The following is a 16,907-nucleotide window of genomic DNA, read 5'->3' on the forward strand; positions in this document are numbered from 1 at the left end:
CTGGTGCAAAAGTATGAAAAATTAGTTGGTGAATTGAAATAATAAATTTGCAAAGCATTTGCTGTGAACTGTTTGAGAAGAGTGTTTAGAAATGGCCACCTCTGCTCTGCCAGTGGCTTCCAGCTCCTCCACTTCACCGGCTTCCATACAAAATCCACAACTGAAACGTGTTGTCTATTCCAAATATCGGGAATTGCTTGGTTCATATAATGATAAGGCGAATGCCATTATTGATACGTTGCCCGCTTATTTGGTGCGACAGGATCATGGATTTCAGTTGACTGAATTGCCAGTGAATGGCAACACCAACAAACAAAGCCAGGAAACAAAGTGAGTGCAAAAAGTCTATCTATCTATATATATCTATGACAATCAGGCACTGATAAGACGAATTCAGTGCGCAGAATGAAAAAAGAGACGAAACTTGAACGAAATTTCTAAGTAAATATTTATAGCGAGATTAGCTCAACTCTGGAATGTGGGCGTTGGATAGGAAAGGCAGTCTGAGGCAGAGCATCATCTATTTATAGACCCACTCACACACACACAAGCAGACAATGACTATCATTATGTCATGTTGCATGTGGCAGCTTTCAAGTTCTTGTGGCTGCTGCAGTTTCTACTGGATTTCTGTCTGCCCTTGATCTTGAAATGTGCAGCTGCAAACACTCCTAGGCCACAACTTTAGTATAGGGTAACTGAGGGTATAATGGGACTAAAATTAATTAAAATAAGTTAATTAAACTAAAATTAAAACTAATGTGGCTCGAACTACATGCTAATACAGGCTATGATGATGGATTTAGAAAGAAAATATTAGATCAAGAGATAAAATAATAACTTTATCAGCTGCTGCTGAGTTGACACAAGAGCAATTAAGACTTTTAAAGTAAATTGTTTATATTAAAATGATTAATATATCTTTGTACCATATATTCTAATAAATCTAGTATAAAGCTAGCCCAGCAAGTAAAATAAAGAAAGAGGCCCTTTTTCAGAGAGACTTGGTCAATACAGATCGAGTTAAAGAGTTATTTAACATGTTGGCGCATTAGAAAATCGCACCAAAAAGTTGTGAAAAAATGATAAACAAAAAAATCTTACTAAAATACATATTAGACATCTGAATGATGTCATGGCATAATTTACTCATTGTCAGTAAAATGAATGAGTAAGAAAAATGATTTCAAAAAGCCTATGACATTCGAATCAATCAAATCCAACCACATTATGTTGGGTCAAATGGTTCGGTTAGCCATTAAAAAAGCAATCTTTAGATATAGACATTTCATTCATACATCAAGAAAGTCAAGCTTAATGATTCAGTTAATTTCCATCCTAATTGATAACTAGATTTAAAATTTCTTTGATTTACAAAAATTATTGTGTAGATAAAGTCACAAACTTATTACTTGACTGAAAGATAAACATCTTTATTTTTAGTTAGGCAATTACATCCACTCATTCATTTCATTCTTGTCAATTTTGAATGTTTCGGAGTCTCTTATAAGTTCGAACTATTTGAATTCTTATTTTAAGCATTGGTTACTTGTTCCATGTTCTCTTTCAAATATATTATTAATGGGTAGCATTTAGTCAATCTCATTTATTCTTTCTCTCTCTCTCTCCTTTGCGTGTCGTAGGCCAAAGTCAATTCCAATGTAGATATAATATTTGCACGCTCATTTGCATGAGCAACACAGAAAATAGCAAATGGCAAAAACAAAAAAAAAAAGTGAAAATTCAAATTGCACAGATGTTTTTCTATCATTTCATTGAAATTTTTCATGTTTTTTCTTGTATTTTTCTATTTTCTCCTCATGCATTTGGGGCCATCGTTTTAATGAGAGCAAGTACAAATATATTTTCCTTCATTTCTTTATATATATTTCTTTTTGGCATACAGCAATACATTGTCTTTTAAATACTTATAGATTACAAATATTTATTTTAGGCATCAAGTGCAAAATAAAAAATTTAAACATATATATTTGTATATATCTATGATTCACATCAAGTTGTGCAGGTTAATTGGTTAGTCACATAGCGTAATGAGTCTGTGTAAATAAATAGGACAGAGTCTATGCACTTTGTTCCATTTGACATTTTAATTGGCAATTCTGTCAAACGAAAGCCAACAACTTGACCACAATATGAATTTGTATGTATTTGTATGTTAGCTGGTTATGGTTCTTGTAGACCAGACCAACATGCAATTAGAGAAACTCTTAAACCCGATTGGGCCACTGACGCCAGGACCCGACAATTGACGTCATTAGACAACATTAGACAAAACGCGTGTATTTCAATTTTTTTTTCTTGATTTTGTGGTTTTTGTGTGTTGCCAAAAGTTTTTTTAGTTTTCAGTTCAACAATCTTGGCATGTGGCATATGACGACAATTTGAAACATTCAGAATTCAGCACAATCTATGAGTGAAATAAAAAATAAAAATATGAAACTAACTATGTTTAAATGCCTTTGCAGTCCCTGGCCATTCAATCCTTTTACAGTCTTAAGTTGTATTCAAAATATGAATCCATCTCTTAGGGAATCCTTTTCTATGAGCTGAGTTGTCTTATAGAATCGTTTAACATTTTTAAGTGAATTTTATAATGTTATAGGTTATCTGATCAAGGAAATTTCAATAAATTTACTGCCTGCATTGAAGAGAATGTTAAATGCCAAAAAATTGAGAGACTCATTTGGGCCTTGGTAATAGTTAGCCAAAACTAACTTGAACTTCATTTTTTCATTCTGCTATTTAAGTTGTCTTTTAAATATGGCTTAATCTGACAAGAATCTGAAACTGATTTATTAATTTATTAAGCAGATTATAGTTAGTGATTAAATAAGCCACTTAAGCTAATTAAAATTGAATGAATTTACGAATATAACAAATCTGACTATGTTTCTTGTCACTAAAAAAGAAAAAAACAAACAGATGAATGCAAATTATAATAATCTAGATATATATATTTAAGATGAACACAATTTTTCGTTTTTATTATTAAATATGATAGGAAGACATGAAGTTTACTACATACATAAATATGTAGACCTACTTGTACTAACAATTTAATCTAAATATTTGCAAAAATATTTAACGGTTTTTAAAGAAAAGGTAGCTGACTAGGAAAAGTCAAATTAAATTTTGATAATGGGATCAAATAGCTAAAATTATTTAGAGATTATTAGAGATTTCGAGTTTTTCTTGGTTCAACTCCAAAGTTTTACTTGATTGATTGATAATATAAAAAAAAAAAAAAAAAGTAGAAATAATTCAAGTCTTTGTAGTAAGATCAAAGCCTCTAAAACTGTAGACATTTGACCATTCTAACTGTCATATTAGGAGATCTGAAATTGTTGTAGTAGATCAACAGTTTGGTTGACATTTAAAATGTATTTTTCTTTTTCTTCAATTCGACTTTCTACTAACTAGGCTCGTTTATTCCACTTTCTGAACTGAAGTCCTAACAACCCACTTGAGTTTCTCATAATTATTTACGGTTGACTTTTCTCCACATAATTTGCTTAATTTAAAGTCTAATTAAAACTGAAAATTGAAGACATTCTCGTTAAGTTTTGCGTAGTCCAGCCAAAATAATAATAAAAAAAAGACAAAAAGAAAAGAAGAGAAGAGAAGAAAAAGTATCTTAAGCCTGTTTATAATGAAAGAAAGAAAGTGATGGGCAGGCAGACAGACAAATGGACATACAGCCAGGCAGGCAGGTAGACAGGCTCTCATTTAGCTAGTTCTGGAAAAGTTGTCCAGCCCGTTTTCTTTGGCCTGAGACAAAGCGACAAAACGAAGCGTTGTGCATGCTGAATGATTCAGTTAAAGTGGGTCAGGCGAACAGGAACAGGTGTTTACCACACACAAAGTGCTAATATTGTATGGCCAAAAGATGTAGACAGAAAACACTTACAAAATACAAACCGCAAATGCGAAGGCTGTCCCTGTGGTTAACTTAGACGCCAGATTGCAAAATGTCAGCACCCACAATTGTATAAACGCAATGAGTGTTTTACATGCAAATTGGAGCGTTATGTGCATCAAAGTCAAATGCAAATGACGCAACTCCCTGCGGTTAATGAACAGACAGAGCCAGAGCCGGTCGGAGATCCACGGCAATTCATTAATTGCCTCCATTTAAGGCTGATACAAAAGAAATGCTGTCCTCTCCATAAAAATCGGATATGCCAAGACAACTGTTGCTTGAACTTGCCATTGATTATGTGTGAACACAAAAAGCATTAAATTGCCATAACTGAGCAAGGCGTGCCAAAATTGTAAGGTCGTCTAGTTAGTTTTTATATGATTTCATCTCTCCTCCCCCTTTCCACTGTCGTTTATTGACTCTGGCTGGCAGTTTATGGCCAGATAGGAAATTTAATTTGCACAACAGTTTTGTTAACCGTTTGTCTTAAATGTATTTTTTGCGTATTACTTGTTGTTGGCCATATTTAGCATAGAATGCAGTTATGAATATGAAAAATGTGAGCCTGAAACAAGCCTGAAAAAGTGCCGACTTAATGTTTATATTGTTTTCCTGTTACAAATGTGTTTGATTAATTGCTGGCAGAATGTATTCAGGAAGTCGATTGCTTTAAGAAATGCCTAAGAAATCTATTTACGTTTATCCATCCATTTTTTAAAGCTTTTTTTCATCCTAACTGATTATAGTTTTAATTCTTTTGAAGTATTGATAGTTAACAAAATGATAGCTTTTTCATGGTAACTTTAGCGAATTAAGCCACTGTGTTTTAGATTTAACTAAAACAAAGTAATAAAACAAAACTAAAAAGCAAAATTTGCTATTTTATAACCCATCAGGGTAATAAATGCGATGAGTTAATATAAATAAATTTTGACAAGTTGTCACATTCGGTTGAACAACTTTATTGGTTCAAGTTAGACACACCTTTGCACTTGGGGGGATTGTGTCAGATGGCTGAAACCGAATGTCTGGCAAATTTTAAAATGCTTTTTTGCCATATTGTGAATGCCGAAAGTCATAAAATCATGTCTTTTTATTGAAATCAACAACAATGAATATGGTAAATTCAAGATTCCTAAAAGAAAACAAGCATGAGGAATCTATTTATTTAGCTTGAAAGAATATGCCTCTCCCTAGAAGTGCTTAATAACCAAACAAAGATTGTAAAAACAAATAAGCAAGAACTCAGTGGCGGATTAACTTGGGTGGAATTACTCATTAAGGGTTAAAGAAAAGTTCAAAATACATGGACGGGAATCTGCTACTAATAGTAAAATGGCTTTGGTTATAATCTTTTGCTTAATTTGCATACGAAAAAAGTAGTGAAAACGCAATCACCTTCACCCTCATCTCAATTTCAAAAGGCATTCATAAGTTTTTGCACTTCATTGAACGCCTCACCTTTTATGGCTATTACTCCATAACATTTTCATATAGATTTGCAAACACTTTCGCCATAAAAAGTCATATATACGTACATACATACACACAAAAAATTGGCTCAATGAACTGTCGATGAGCGGCCAGTCATTAGTCAAGCAACAACAACAACAAAAACAACTTAAAGATCACAACAAATGAGGGTTTTGGCAAGAAAAAAAAAAAAAAAACACACAAAAACTTATGATAAATAGTCATAGACAAAGCAGAAGTGGAAAAAATTAGCATAGCTTGGGGGAAGGAAGTGAAAATGAAACTGCCTAATGAGATTTTTTTTTATCAATAATTTTGTTTTTTTTTCTCTTTTCTCTTACAGTTATGGTCAACGCGGTGGAGGAGGAGGAGGAGGTGGTGGCTATGAGGCGCCAGCCTGTGTGCAGAACGCCATGATGACAAAAGACAAGAAACCATTCACATATACACCAGGCGGCATAGATCTCTCTCAGATACGTTCGGAGCGTATGGCCAAGCGTTTGGCACGCAATGCCCAATCGGAGGGAGCAACTGGAGCATCGCAACAGAATAGACCAGCCCAGCCGCAGTCACCGAATGGGGGCTCACCTGGAACTGGAGCAGCCAGCTCAATGGGAGCTGCTGCCATGGGTATGCCCTTTCAGGTGCTACCACCGCCGCCGCCGCCACCACAACCGGGTAAGAATGGCAATCAGTTTGCCCCAGCTGCACCCCCCACCACCACCACCCCAACAACAACAAAGCACATTAGCACCACCCGGTCGTCTTAGTGCACCCGGTTCGCCGGCAACGGCTCGAAAATCACCAACACCGCAACGGTTTGAGCCGCCACCATTGGGATTCCGGCCAGAGATTAAGATACCACCAAATCCCATGGCGGCTCTAAAGAAAGTTCCACCGCCCGTGGAGAAGAACACATTCTGGAAGGACGAATATTGCAAAGAGCGTTCCAAGAGTCCATTGCCAGAAACAGCAGCAGTTGCAGCTGCAGCTGCTCCAGCCACTCAGCCAAGTCAGAATGGAGACTATACCGATAGCGTTGATGGTGAGCTTTTGGAGCTGAAGGAATTTTACTTTATCAATTGGGTTCTTGGTTCACCTAATCCGGACACTCAGTCTCAATTCCATCCATCGCCCAGCAATTACTAAGCGGTTACGGTTTTACGGCTTAATCTAAATCACATTTAACCCCATGAAACGGCTAATTAATTTCCCCACTAAAACCACTAATAAAATAAACAAGCAAAAACAACTTAGAAATTTTGTAAATCCTAGCTAATAATTTTTGTTTTTGTTTTCTATTAGGCTATAAACCTCAAGCAATTGGTAATAGCAACTATAGTCCAGTTGCCCCCAAATCGCCGACAATGCAGCAGCAGCAGCAACAGCAACAACTACAGCAACTACAGCAGCAGTTGCAGCAACAACATCTGTCGCAGCAAGTGCCCACGCCGCCAGCAACTCCGCCGCAACAACAGCAACAACAACGACAGGAGTTCCGCAGCGTGCCTATGCCACAATCGCCGGCTGTTAATGTTTATACACAAAGACAGACAGAGAGTCCACGATCACCCTTTGAACAGCAGCAACGATCCACTGAGAGTCCTTTCCGTTTGGCACAACAGCAGCAGCAGCAGCAACAACAACAACAATCACCACAACAGCAGCAGCAACAATATCCACCTTTGGCAATTTCCCCATTGGCTCAGCAACAGCCAACAACTCTGCAATCAGCACAATCTGTGCCCTGGCGTACACAACGTTCTCAGCCCGTGGCTTCACCACAGCCACAGCAACAGCAGCAGCAGCTATCACATCCACAGCCCATTTACAACAATGTGCAACAGCAACAACAACAACAACCACGATCTCGCGATGTATTCAGCCCAGTCAGAAATGACACAACAGCAACAGCAATCAATACCCAGCAGCAACAGAATTATGGCACTCAACAAACACCATATTCAGGAGCAGGAAAACCGGTAAGTTATTGGAGAATAAAATTAGTTACAAAAACTAAACAGATATTTTGGAAAAGAATTTAAGAGAATGAATAAAAACGAGTATAAGAATTGTCATTGTTAAGATAATTTAAGCTCTATTTAAATTTAACCTAAATTACTCATACGTCATGTGGGCCACATGAGTAATATTTTCTATATATGCTAGCTAGTTTCAGGAACTTATAATTCAATTAGTTGAATGTTTTCTGCTGACAGTTGCTTCAAATTTGTAGGGAAGTCCAATAAGAATGTGTCTGCAAAGAAAATATTTTTGAAATTTGCAAGCAAACAATCATGTCAAATTTTATATTGAAAAAGATCTTTAGCGGAAGCATTCTTGAATATATTTTTAGATCAATGCAAGTGCTAATGCATTCACTCAACAAAAGAGAACATTGAACGCATTCCACTTTGTTTTGTGGCAAATTTAAATTTAGACGCTAGCAAAGGCCAAACACGAATTTTGAACTTGAGGCAGGCAAAGAAACGAATATACAAAATTTTACACTAAAAACTAATTGTTTCAACTCTTTATTTTCCAAAAAATAGACCAATGTTGGTTCTCTTTACATTGCTCCTTTGGCTCAGCCCACAGAGCCGCAAGCCCAGCGTATTCTGCTTCAGCAGCAGCAGCAAACTGCAGCCCGGGATTCGCCTATGAGGCAATTGCCCCAACAGCAGCAATCAGCTGGTCAACCTTTGCGTTGGCTTAGCTCTCAGCCGGGAGTTAAGGAGCAGGCACCTTGGGCCCAAGCTCGAGCCGAAGAGAATGGCAACGTTTTGCCATCTACATTAAGACAGACGACACCGGCGCCGACATCAGCACCAGCAGCGCAGCCACAAGTTGCTCCACAAGCGCCACAGCAGCCACAGCAAACATCTTTCTATCAACCACAATTGATTCAAGGCAATGGATTTGGTCCACAACCAACAATTCATCAGCAGAACTTTGGCTCAAATACTCAGCCAGGTGGTCTGCGTTTGCAAATCAATTTGAATACGAATAGTAACAGCACCAGCAACAACAGCAATCAAAGTGGACCAAGGGTAAGATCTGATTAATGAATTTTAGGGGGTGTTAAAGTCCAAGAAGAGCTTCGAAAGTTCCATTTCCACTCACTTCTTTTAATAATAAATTGTGTAAATTTATTCCAGGAGCGCATTATACCCATCACTTTGGAGCAGACACCAACATATGCAGCTGCCCAACCCAATTTCGGTGGTAAGTTTTCCAATTGTTGGTATTGAAGTAGCTTCTATTGATGTAGTTTGTTTATTATGGCGCTTTCTTATCTAAAACCCTTGATGTTTGTAACTAATAAATATATATAAATATACCAAGTAGATTCTTCTCCAAGCACCCCCAAACCTTCCCAACTTCCACGCACTTTGTATTCCACAACTGATCCAGTGATCCAATCAGCCCTTCCTCTGCAGTAACCTTCCAACTTCTTCTCTATATATCAAATATGTGTCTATGTATACTCTTTATCTCCTATGAAAGCGCCTGCTGGTCACATAATACGCTCAGCTAATCAATTTGTCGATCAAGGTTACAACAATTATCCAGCTTCCGGAATGGTCACAGGACAAAGGGTTATGTCACCCCAGCTCCAGACGAATGGTAACTCTACACGAATTGTGCCCATCTCTATTGAGGGTGGACGATCCGGACCTGTATCCCAATCGCCAGTAGTTTTGCAAAAGTAAGTTTAGTTATGCTTAACTACAAGAAGAAAAGGAAAATATGATTTACCCTAGTTTGTAATATTTTTGTGCTTTTTCCAACATTGAAAAGAATTGCCCAACACTAATGCATATTAATTTTTTAATGCTTCTTACCATCCCCAAACGAACCAAAAAAAAAAAAAAAACTTTAAAACTATGACTTTTTAGTGGCAGTTACAATCTGTATGTACACCAATGTCCGCTCGAGGCGGAGATACGCTACAGAAAGAATCGTCTCAGGTAGTGCAATCGCCAGTCGAATGTGTGATTAACTATCATCGAACATTGTAAACTGTACCTCGATTTTGCCCCCAACTATCGATACATTTTTGTCATGACGATTTTCTAAGTCTTTTCAACACATTTCAACTCAAATACTTCACGTTTTTCTATCGTTTGAAAACTAAAAACCAAATCCAATTCGAAAATTAACCCACAAATGGAAATTATTTAAATACAATTTGGCCTAATGATAAAATTGATTACCAAACATTATTTCGATAGCATGCTAACCCAAAAACCATAACCTAACATTACGCCTATGTATATTTACTTGCAGCGATCCACGATCACCGCCCATACAATCGAAATCGTTTAGAATTTTGCAAAAAATAACCGATACCGTGGACGATGGCAACGATGATGAATCCTTTGCACAGCCAACTCCCACCGAGCAGCCGGCCCAATTGCAGAGGCCACAGTATGCTCGCCAGATGAGCGCTCAGCAGGCAAGAAATAGTCCAACCATAGAGCAAATGAGACGATTGCAAATTGGCCAGGATCAACAACAGCAGCAGCAGCAGCAACAACAACAATCGGGTACGCCTTTAGCTTGGTCGCCGCAAGGTGAGAAATTCGTTCCCCTTCTCGGTGTGTTCCCCCACCCCATCTCACCACCCTTTTTTCTTTGCCCCTTGCATTGTCTACTGTGTGTTTGTGTCTCCTAGGTAAGATTAGGTCAAAGTTGCGTCCTGGAAGGAAACATATTGGAGTTGATATTTGGAAACATACTTACTAATACAGCAGCTTAAAGCTTTTAAAGTTAAAAAATAAACCTTTTCGGTTGATAGAGAACTAACCAAAACCAAGCTTATTGTGTATGTCCCCTTATGGTAATGGTTTCATCCATCAAAATTCGCCAATGCTACTAAACTAGACTAGTTTCTATCTGGGCAAAATCAATGAAATGTTAAACGAAAACTGATTTCCCTTTTGCAGGTAATGGCATCTCATCACAGAATCGCTTCACACAACAACAACAGCAACAGCGTTTTGGTAAACTAAATGATACAACTAATTAACAATCCTTCCAATTATTATTAATTGTTTAATCTCTCATAGATGCACCCCTACAACAACAACAATATATACCACCTAGTGAACAACAAGCTCCGGAACCTAAAAAATATACGGGTAGCGCTATACCTAGTCGATCATTTAAAATTCTACAGGCTATGACAACACCAGAAAATGCCGGTAAGTACAGAACTCGAGAACGCAAACGAAAAACCAAATTTTTAAATACTGGCAAAAAAAACCCAAACCAAAACTTGTGTTGGCTGAACTGGAATCGAAAAGTTTCCTAGATTATCACACTGAAGACCAAACATCATGGCTGTATATAGACCTAACACACATTTTACATAACTAATCAAAGCTAAGATTGTTGAAATTCTCAGAACGAAAGTTGGCCAAAAACATTTTGCAATACAAACTTTGAAATAAAATTTGTGACTTATCTTAAGTCAAGGTCTTAAAATATAAAAGTTATTTGGAATATTTCAAATATCATTTCCCAATATAAGTTGTAAGACCAACATAACTACGAAACCGAGTTCAATCAGTCGATTAACGGCGAACTTTTGGAAACTGAATGATATATCCCCAAATAAGTTATGTATGTATTGTGTTTTAGTTCATTTTGATGAAAAACGTCACATATCTTATTTGAAAAGAAGATTTTCTATATAGTTATCTGTGGTTTTAGTCATAAAGTAAACTTGTTTGATAAACAAAATATAGAGACTGAGCTATAGCTGATATATCATTTCATTCTAAAATTCTTAAAATCACCTAAAATTTAAGGGTTTTTTATTAAAAGAAAGTTTGCCTCTATATTGTATTCTTGTATAAAATACATACATTTAAATTATTAAATATTGATTTTTTTTTTGTTTCACTTCATTACCTTAAAAACATGTTTCAAAGGCTTGAAGACTTTAGAAATTGGAATAAGTTTATCAAACTATTTCAAAGAAGTCTTGAAATTGTTTCACTTGCAAAAAGTTTTGGTGACTTTTGTATAGAATTTTTCAACATTGTATCTTAGGCAATAAGATCCAACATTTACACACAAATACATGCACAGAACACGCTTACACATGGCCTTAGTTTTCTCTTTATTTTTCTTTTTAAACTATTTAATTTTCCCTTAGAGAGATTTCACCTTTTGTTTTATGATTTTGATTTCTTAGTTTTTGCTTGAACTAAGTTAAAATATGTGAAAGAACTAGTTCATTTCGCATGAGACTATAAAAAAAACAACAACAACAAGAAAAACATATCGCACCCATGTGGCATACATATTTGCATCGCTCCATTCACCTGTATATATAGCCGCCCTGCTTGTTCCAAAAAAAACAAAAAAAAAAAAAACATTAAAAACAACCTGAATGTTTGTTGGCCCAACGAACATTGCATTGAAAAAACCAAAAAACTGCACTCTCACCGTGTCTATTTCTTTTCTTTTTTTTCTTTATTTTTATATAATTTTTGATACCGACTTCAGAACATAAAATTCACACCGAGCTGGACTCGGATTTGGAAAATGTTGAATTGAACGAAAACCCAAATAATAATAATAATAATCATAACAACAACAAGAAAAATAATAATGAGAGTAATAATAATAATAAAAATAACAAAGAGATTAACCATGACTCATCCTCAGATACCATACATTCATCCAATTCCTCGCTTAGTTCAGATAGTAATTCGTGTCCACCCCGTTCGCAATCAGTGCCACCTCATTATCCCTATGCCTATGGCTATCCACCATATCCTTGGTATATGCCACCCCCACCTCAGGGTAATGGCAGCGAAATGCCACCTCATTGGCCCTATCCGTATGCCTATCCACCGCCTCCTGTTCATTCAGTGGATGGACAGTCTGTGGACGGAACTTATCCACCGCCCTATGCATATTATTATCCCTATCCGTATCCGCCACCACCGCCGCCGCCGCAACTTAAACCGGGGGAAACACCCAATTATGCTCAGTTTATGCCACCCTATGGACCATATCCGTATCCTGTAGCTCCGAGCTATAGTCAGAGCTCGACGGAGGAGAGTCGAGCGAGTAGCGTCCTGCCGGATATTATTATAACACCCAGTACGGATGATGTGCCCTCTCAGGTTATAATGCAACATCACATCAAGGTGGAGCCTCGAGAGCCACCAAAGCGGGCCCATTCCGTTGAGATTGAAGAGATTGTTAGCAGACCCAAAACTCGCAACATCGTCTGTACCAACAATCACGAGGTGATCGATGTGCTGAGTCAACGTTTGGCCAACATTAACAAGATATCCAGTGGAAATACTCAAGCGAATTTGTCCAAGCAACTGCAAAAAATTATGCTGGTGAGCAGAGTAAAGAGCTCGAGGTACGTTCTCCCAGTGAGAATGCCTCAGAAGAAGATAGCAACGATGAGGATGAAGATCAGGACGACGATGAGGAGGATACCCCGAAACACAACCCACTGCAGGCCATTAAATCGGTGGCAAATGTTCAAGTTTATAGACTTGAATCAGATGACGAAGACGACGACGATGTCACCACAGCTGAAGAAATGTCAGATGAAGAAGAGGAGCTCGGAGAGGAAATCGAAGAAGATTATCTAGTGGAAGAAGATCTAAGTGTCATCTATGAAGAAGAAAGTGAACTGGAACGCAGCAGCAGTGACTATGCCAAGACGGTGATTAGAAAAGATGGTTCAAGATCAACTATAGCAGATCTCGAAATAGAGAAACAAATTGAAGAACACGACAAAGATGACGACGATGATGAAGAGTCGACTTCAGTCACCGTTCGTCTGCCATTGCGTTTCTCCTTCAGTCGCAGTTCGAATGATGAAAATATAGCCACAGTTGAGGTGGGTAATTCAACCACAGACGTCGAAGAGAAACGCAACTCGTTCAGTGTGGCCAAAATAGAAAGTGACGATGAAGAGGATAATGACTGTGAAATTAGTGTAACCATTAGCCTCAGCAATTCATCGCGCTCGAATTCGGTGGAAAAGAAGAATTCAAAACCATTTGCCGCAGAGGAAGTCCCGGAAGATGTGTCTGCCACGTTCTCCTTTGGAAAGCCCAATATAGAACCCATCAAAGAGGTTGCGGATACAACAGCGTCGCCGCCAAAAGAAGAATTTGATTTCTTTGCCACTTTGATGGCCACCAAAATGCAAGCTCAAAAGATGATGGAACAATCCAAGAACTTTTGGAAAACCACAGAGACAAAACCCATGGAGCCAACGATTGAAGTAAAACCCAGAGTTAAGGAGGAGCCAAAGGAAACTAAGCCAGTTAGACCAATTTCTGGAGATTTTGCCAAAACTCAGGCTTCTCTAGAGGCGGCGAAAAATAGTTTCTGGTCCACCTTCAATACAGCAGGTCAAGAACCAGTTACACAAGTGGAATCGATAGAAGAACACAAAGAAGAAGAAGTTGACTTTTGGGCCAGCATTGAGAAGCACCAGGAAGATTCACAATGGACGAAAAAAAAAGAAAACCGTGACCTATACTCCGCTACAAAAAGAAACTGCTTCAATGATTGAACACTGGACCACCACGCTAAGAGCTAAGGTTGAAGCAGTACAGGAACCTCTCAGAGCTGAAATACATTTTGTTAAAGACGAAGAGCCTAAAGAAGTTGAAAAGCTTAAGGAAGAACCAGTGGAACAGGAGGATTTTTGGGCCACCATTGAGACAACAGAGACCGTAAAAAGTAATGGCCATTGGGAACAAGAAGTTAAAGCCACGATTCAACAAGAGGATGACAAAGACATCGATTTTTGGGCTGATATTAAATCTTCTGCCAGCAGTATTGAAAATATACCAAATAATTTTGAATACGATCCCACCAAATATCCCGAAGAACCACGTGAAGTTGATACAGATGAGGAAATTGATTTCTGGGCAGAAATCGAAGCAAATCGTCAACCCGGTCAAGATGATGATAACGATGATGTCACTTTCCATAAGTCTGCCACATTTTGGGCACGGAAAGAGCGACAAAATTCGGTTGAGGAAACCCCCTACAAGCCAGTTGAAATAAAACCATTTAGAGCCAAATTACCCGATGAGCCGGCAGTCGAAATTGATGTCTGGGCCACTCTAGAGGCAGCTAAAGGGGAAGAACCCGAAATAGTAGATCCAGTTATAGAAGAGGAGAAGGCTTTAGCTGAAGAGTATGAACAATTGGAGCACGAGAAGGATACAATTGAGGACGAGATCCCACAACAGAAGACCGACAGCAATCTTTATCAAGTAGATACTATGTCGATGGCCTCAATGCATGAACCAGCGCCAGTCTATACTTGGGCGGTTCCAGCACAAAATGAAATGCAAACTGATAACGATAATGATAATGAGGAAACAGACTTTTGGGCCGACATTGAGGAGGAACGTGCCAAAAAAGAGCAAATTGAGGAAGCAGAACAAAAGCGCCACAATTATCGCAAGGCTATGGCTTTCTTTAGCACATCCATAGATGGAGGACGTCAAACTCCAACACCGACTCAGACATTGCAAAAAGATCGTAGTAGTGTTATTTTGGAAACAGAAGAAACCGATGACATTGACTTGGGGCCTCCTGGCGAATACGAATTGGTCGGCGAAGATGGAACGATTGTAAAAGAAGATGCAGAAATAGAAGAAGAAGAGGAAAGAGGAGCTCCGACACCGACACCGGCACCGACAGCTATAATTCTTAAGAAAGAACCACAACCTCCTAAAGTTTATGTCGAACCAGAGCCACAAATGAAACGTCTATCGAATGGTCTACCCGATCTTGAGGTGGAAAAGTTTAGTGAAATTCCCAAAATATCTGTTAGAGATAGAATCGGAGCATTCGAGAGTAATCCAAGCCAAACAAAAGCCCTTACCAATCAATCCCTTTCGGTGGACAGTGGCCATGGAAAGGGAACCCTATCGCGTAATAGCAGCACACAACGTTCCGAGTCCGAGATCGAAGAAGATGATTCTGGTGTAACCGATATGAATCGTCAGTTATCGGAAACCGATACAGAATCGGAAAGTTTCCCCGAGCTACGTAAAATGACTAGCTATCAGCGAGCAGCCACACATTCCAGACTCTTCAAGCTCCTGAAAGATGAGAACGATCTGCCCGAAAGTTCGACAGTAGCACTCAACGATGAGTTCCAATTCAAGCCAAGCAGGCGTAAGATTGTCCACAATGTGTCTATTACGAGACGACAAAATCCCCAGGCCTTGAGTGAGGCCGAGACCATGACGGAACGTCGTGAACGTCTGTCATTGCCTTTACGCAAGAATACCAGCATCGATGCCGACAATCCTTCCACACCCAACAGTCCTGCCTCACCCATAGTGGGGCCATCGGCCAATAGCCAGCGTGTGGTCAGCGATAAACTGGTCAATGAACTGGTACAGAGTCTTCTTCTCAAGAGTGATAGCACGCATTTGCGTAATCTGCCCATGGAACGCCTTCAGGCTGCTGCTAAGCGTGCCCTGGTCGAGGAAATGGATTCGAATCCGGAAATAAGCTCACTAGACAGTACACCAGCCCCGACGCCCAAGCAGGATAAAGAGTACACAGACTACTATAACAGTTGGAGTGATGCCAGCGGAAATAACGGCGAAGAAATTGTCCCATCCAAGGCTTTTCGAGCTCTGCAAGATCCCAGACGCAGCCCGTGGACAGTGCGCTGTCCCCGAGTACTCAGCTCTAAGACCATAAACAGAGATTTGGCAAGAGTCACAGAATCACCAGAGATTCTAAATAGTCGGGGCAGCAAAAGTCCCGAATGCTTCAGGCAACAGTCACAGTCCCGAGAACGTTCAATTAGCAGTTGGCGAAAGGTCTAGAAACTAACTAAACTGTCCAAGATGGCAACTGTATATAGCAAGGGCGGGATCTATCTAGATATAAGGGCAGATTTCCTAATCTGCACATTGGCAAAACGAAAAAAAGCGATTCGGATCGAAGTACTAAATCGATTTAAAGCTGAAAAGAAAGTTTCAAAAACGATTCCTCGAACTTATTTCGAACCTAATTTCGTCCAAATCGAATTCGATGTAGCGCCTTTTTCGGCGTATTGCATTTTGGCCCCATAAACTAACTGCCCTTCAATAAAAAAAAGGACAAGGGTGGACAAGTACAAGCCAGTTATTGCATTTGATCACTTCTTTATTTTATATCCATTTAACCATTAAAAAGAAAAAAACACTCTGACTATTCAATTAACCAAAATATATCTAAATCTCTTTAATAAATGATGTAAATAAAACCTAAAAACCAAAAAAATCTCAACTGAATCAAATCAAAAAACCCAAAAGATAATCCAACAACTACCAACAACAATAAATCGTTCATTCGTTTGTTCGTTTGTCTTGTTACCTCTAAACCAAGATTCATCTCAGATTCATTTTTCTAAACGAAATCGAACCAACCAAAATGCAATCAAATCCAATCAAAAATAAAACCGAAAAAAAAACAAAAACAA

At 38.5% G+C, this 16,907-nt stretch overlaps 1 protein-coding gene across 1 annotated transcript; it reads left to right on the plus strand.

Moving 5' to 3' along the window:
- On the plus strand, positions 1 to 16,527 carry LOC137580288 (uncharacterized). The gene is given in 13 exon segments (XM_068294260.1): positions 1 to 330; positions 5,757 to 6,123; positions 6,125 to 6,458; positions 6,719 to 7,395; positions 7,966 to 8,463; positions 8,572 to 8,638; positions 8,969 to 9,122; positions 9,704 to 9,990; positions 10,363 to 10,419; positions 10,486 to 10,620; positions 11,933 to 12,766; positions 12,769 to 13,919; positions 13,921 to 16,527. Coding segments are annotated over 13 exon segments (7,149 nt in total). The 5' UTR covers positions 1 to 91; the 3' UTR covers positions 16,270 to 16,527.
- The last annotated feature ends 380 nt before the right edge of the window (positions 16,528 to 16,907 follow it).

This window comes from Drosophila tropicalis, unplaced genomic scaffold, assembly GCF_018151085.1.
Source record: "Drosophila tropicalis isolate 14030-0801.00 unplaced genomic scaffold, ASM1815108v1 contig_845, whole genome shotgun sequence".
NCBI classification, from domain to species: domain Eukaryota; kingdom Metazoa; phylum Arthropoda; class Insecta; order Diptera; family Drosophilidae; genus Drosophila; species Drosophila tropicalis.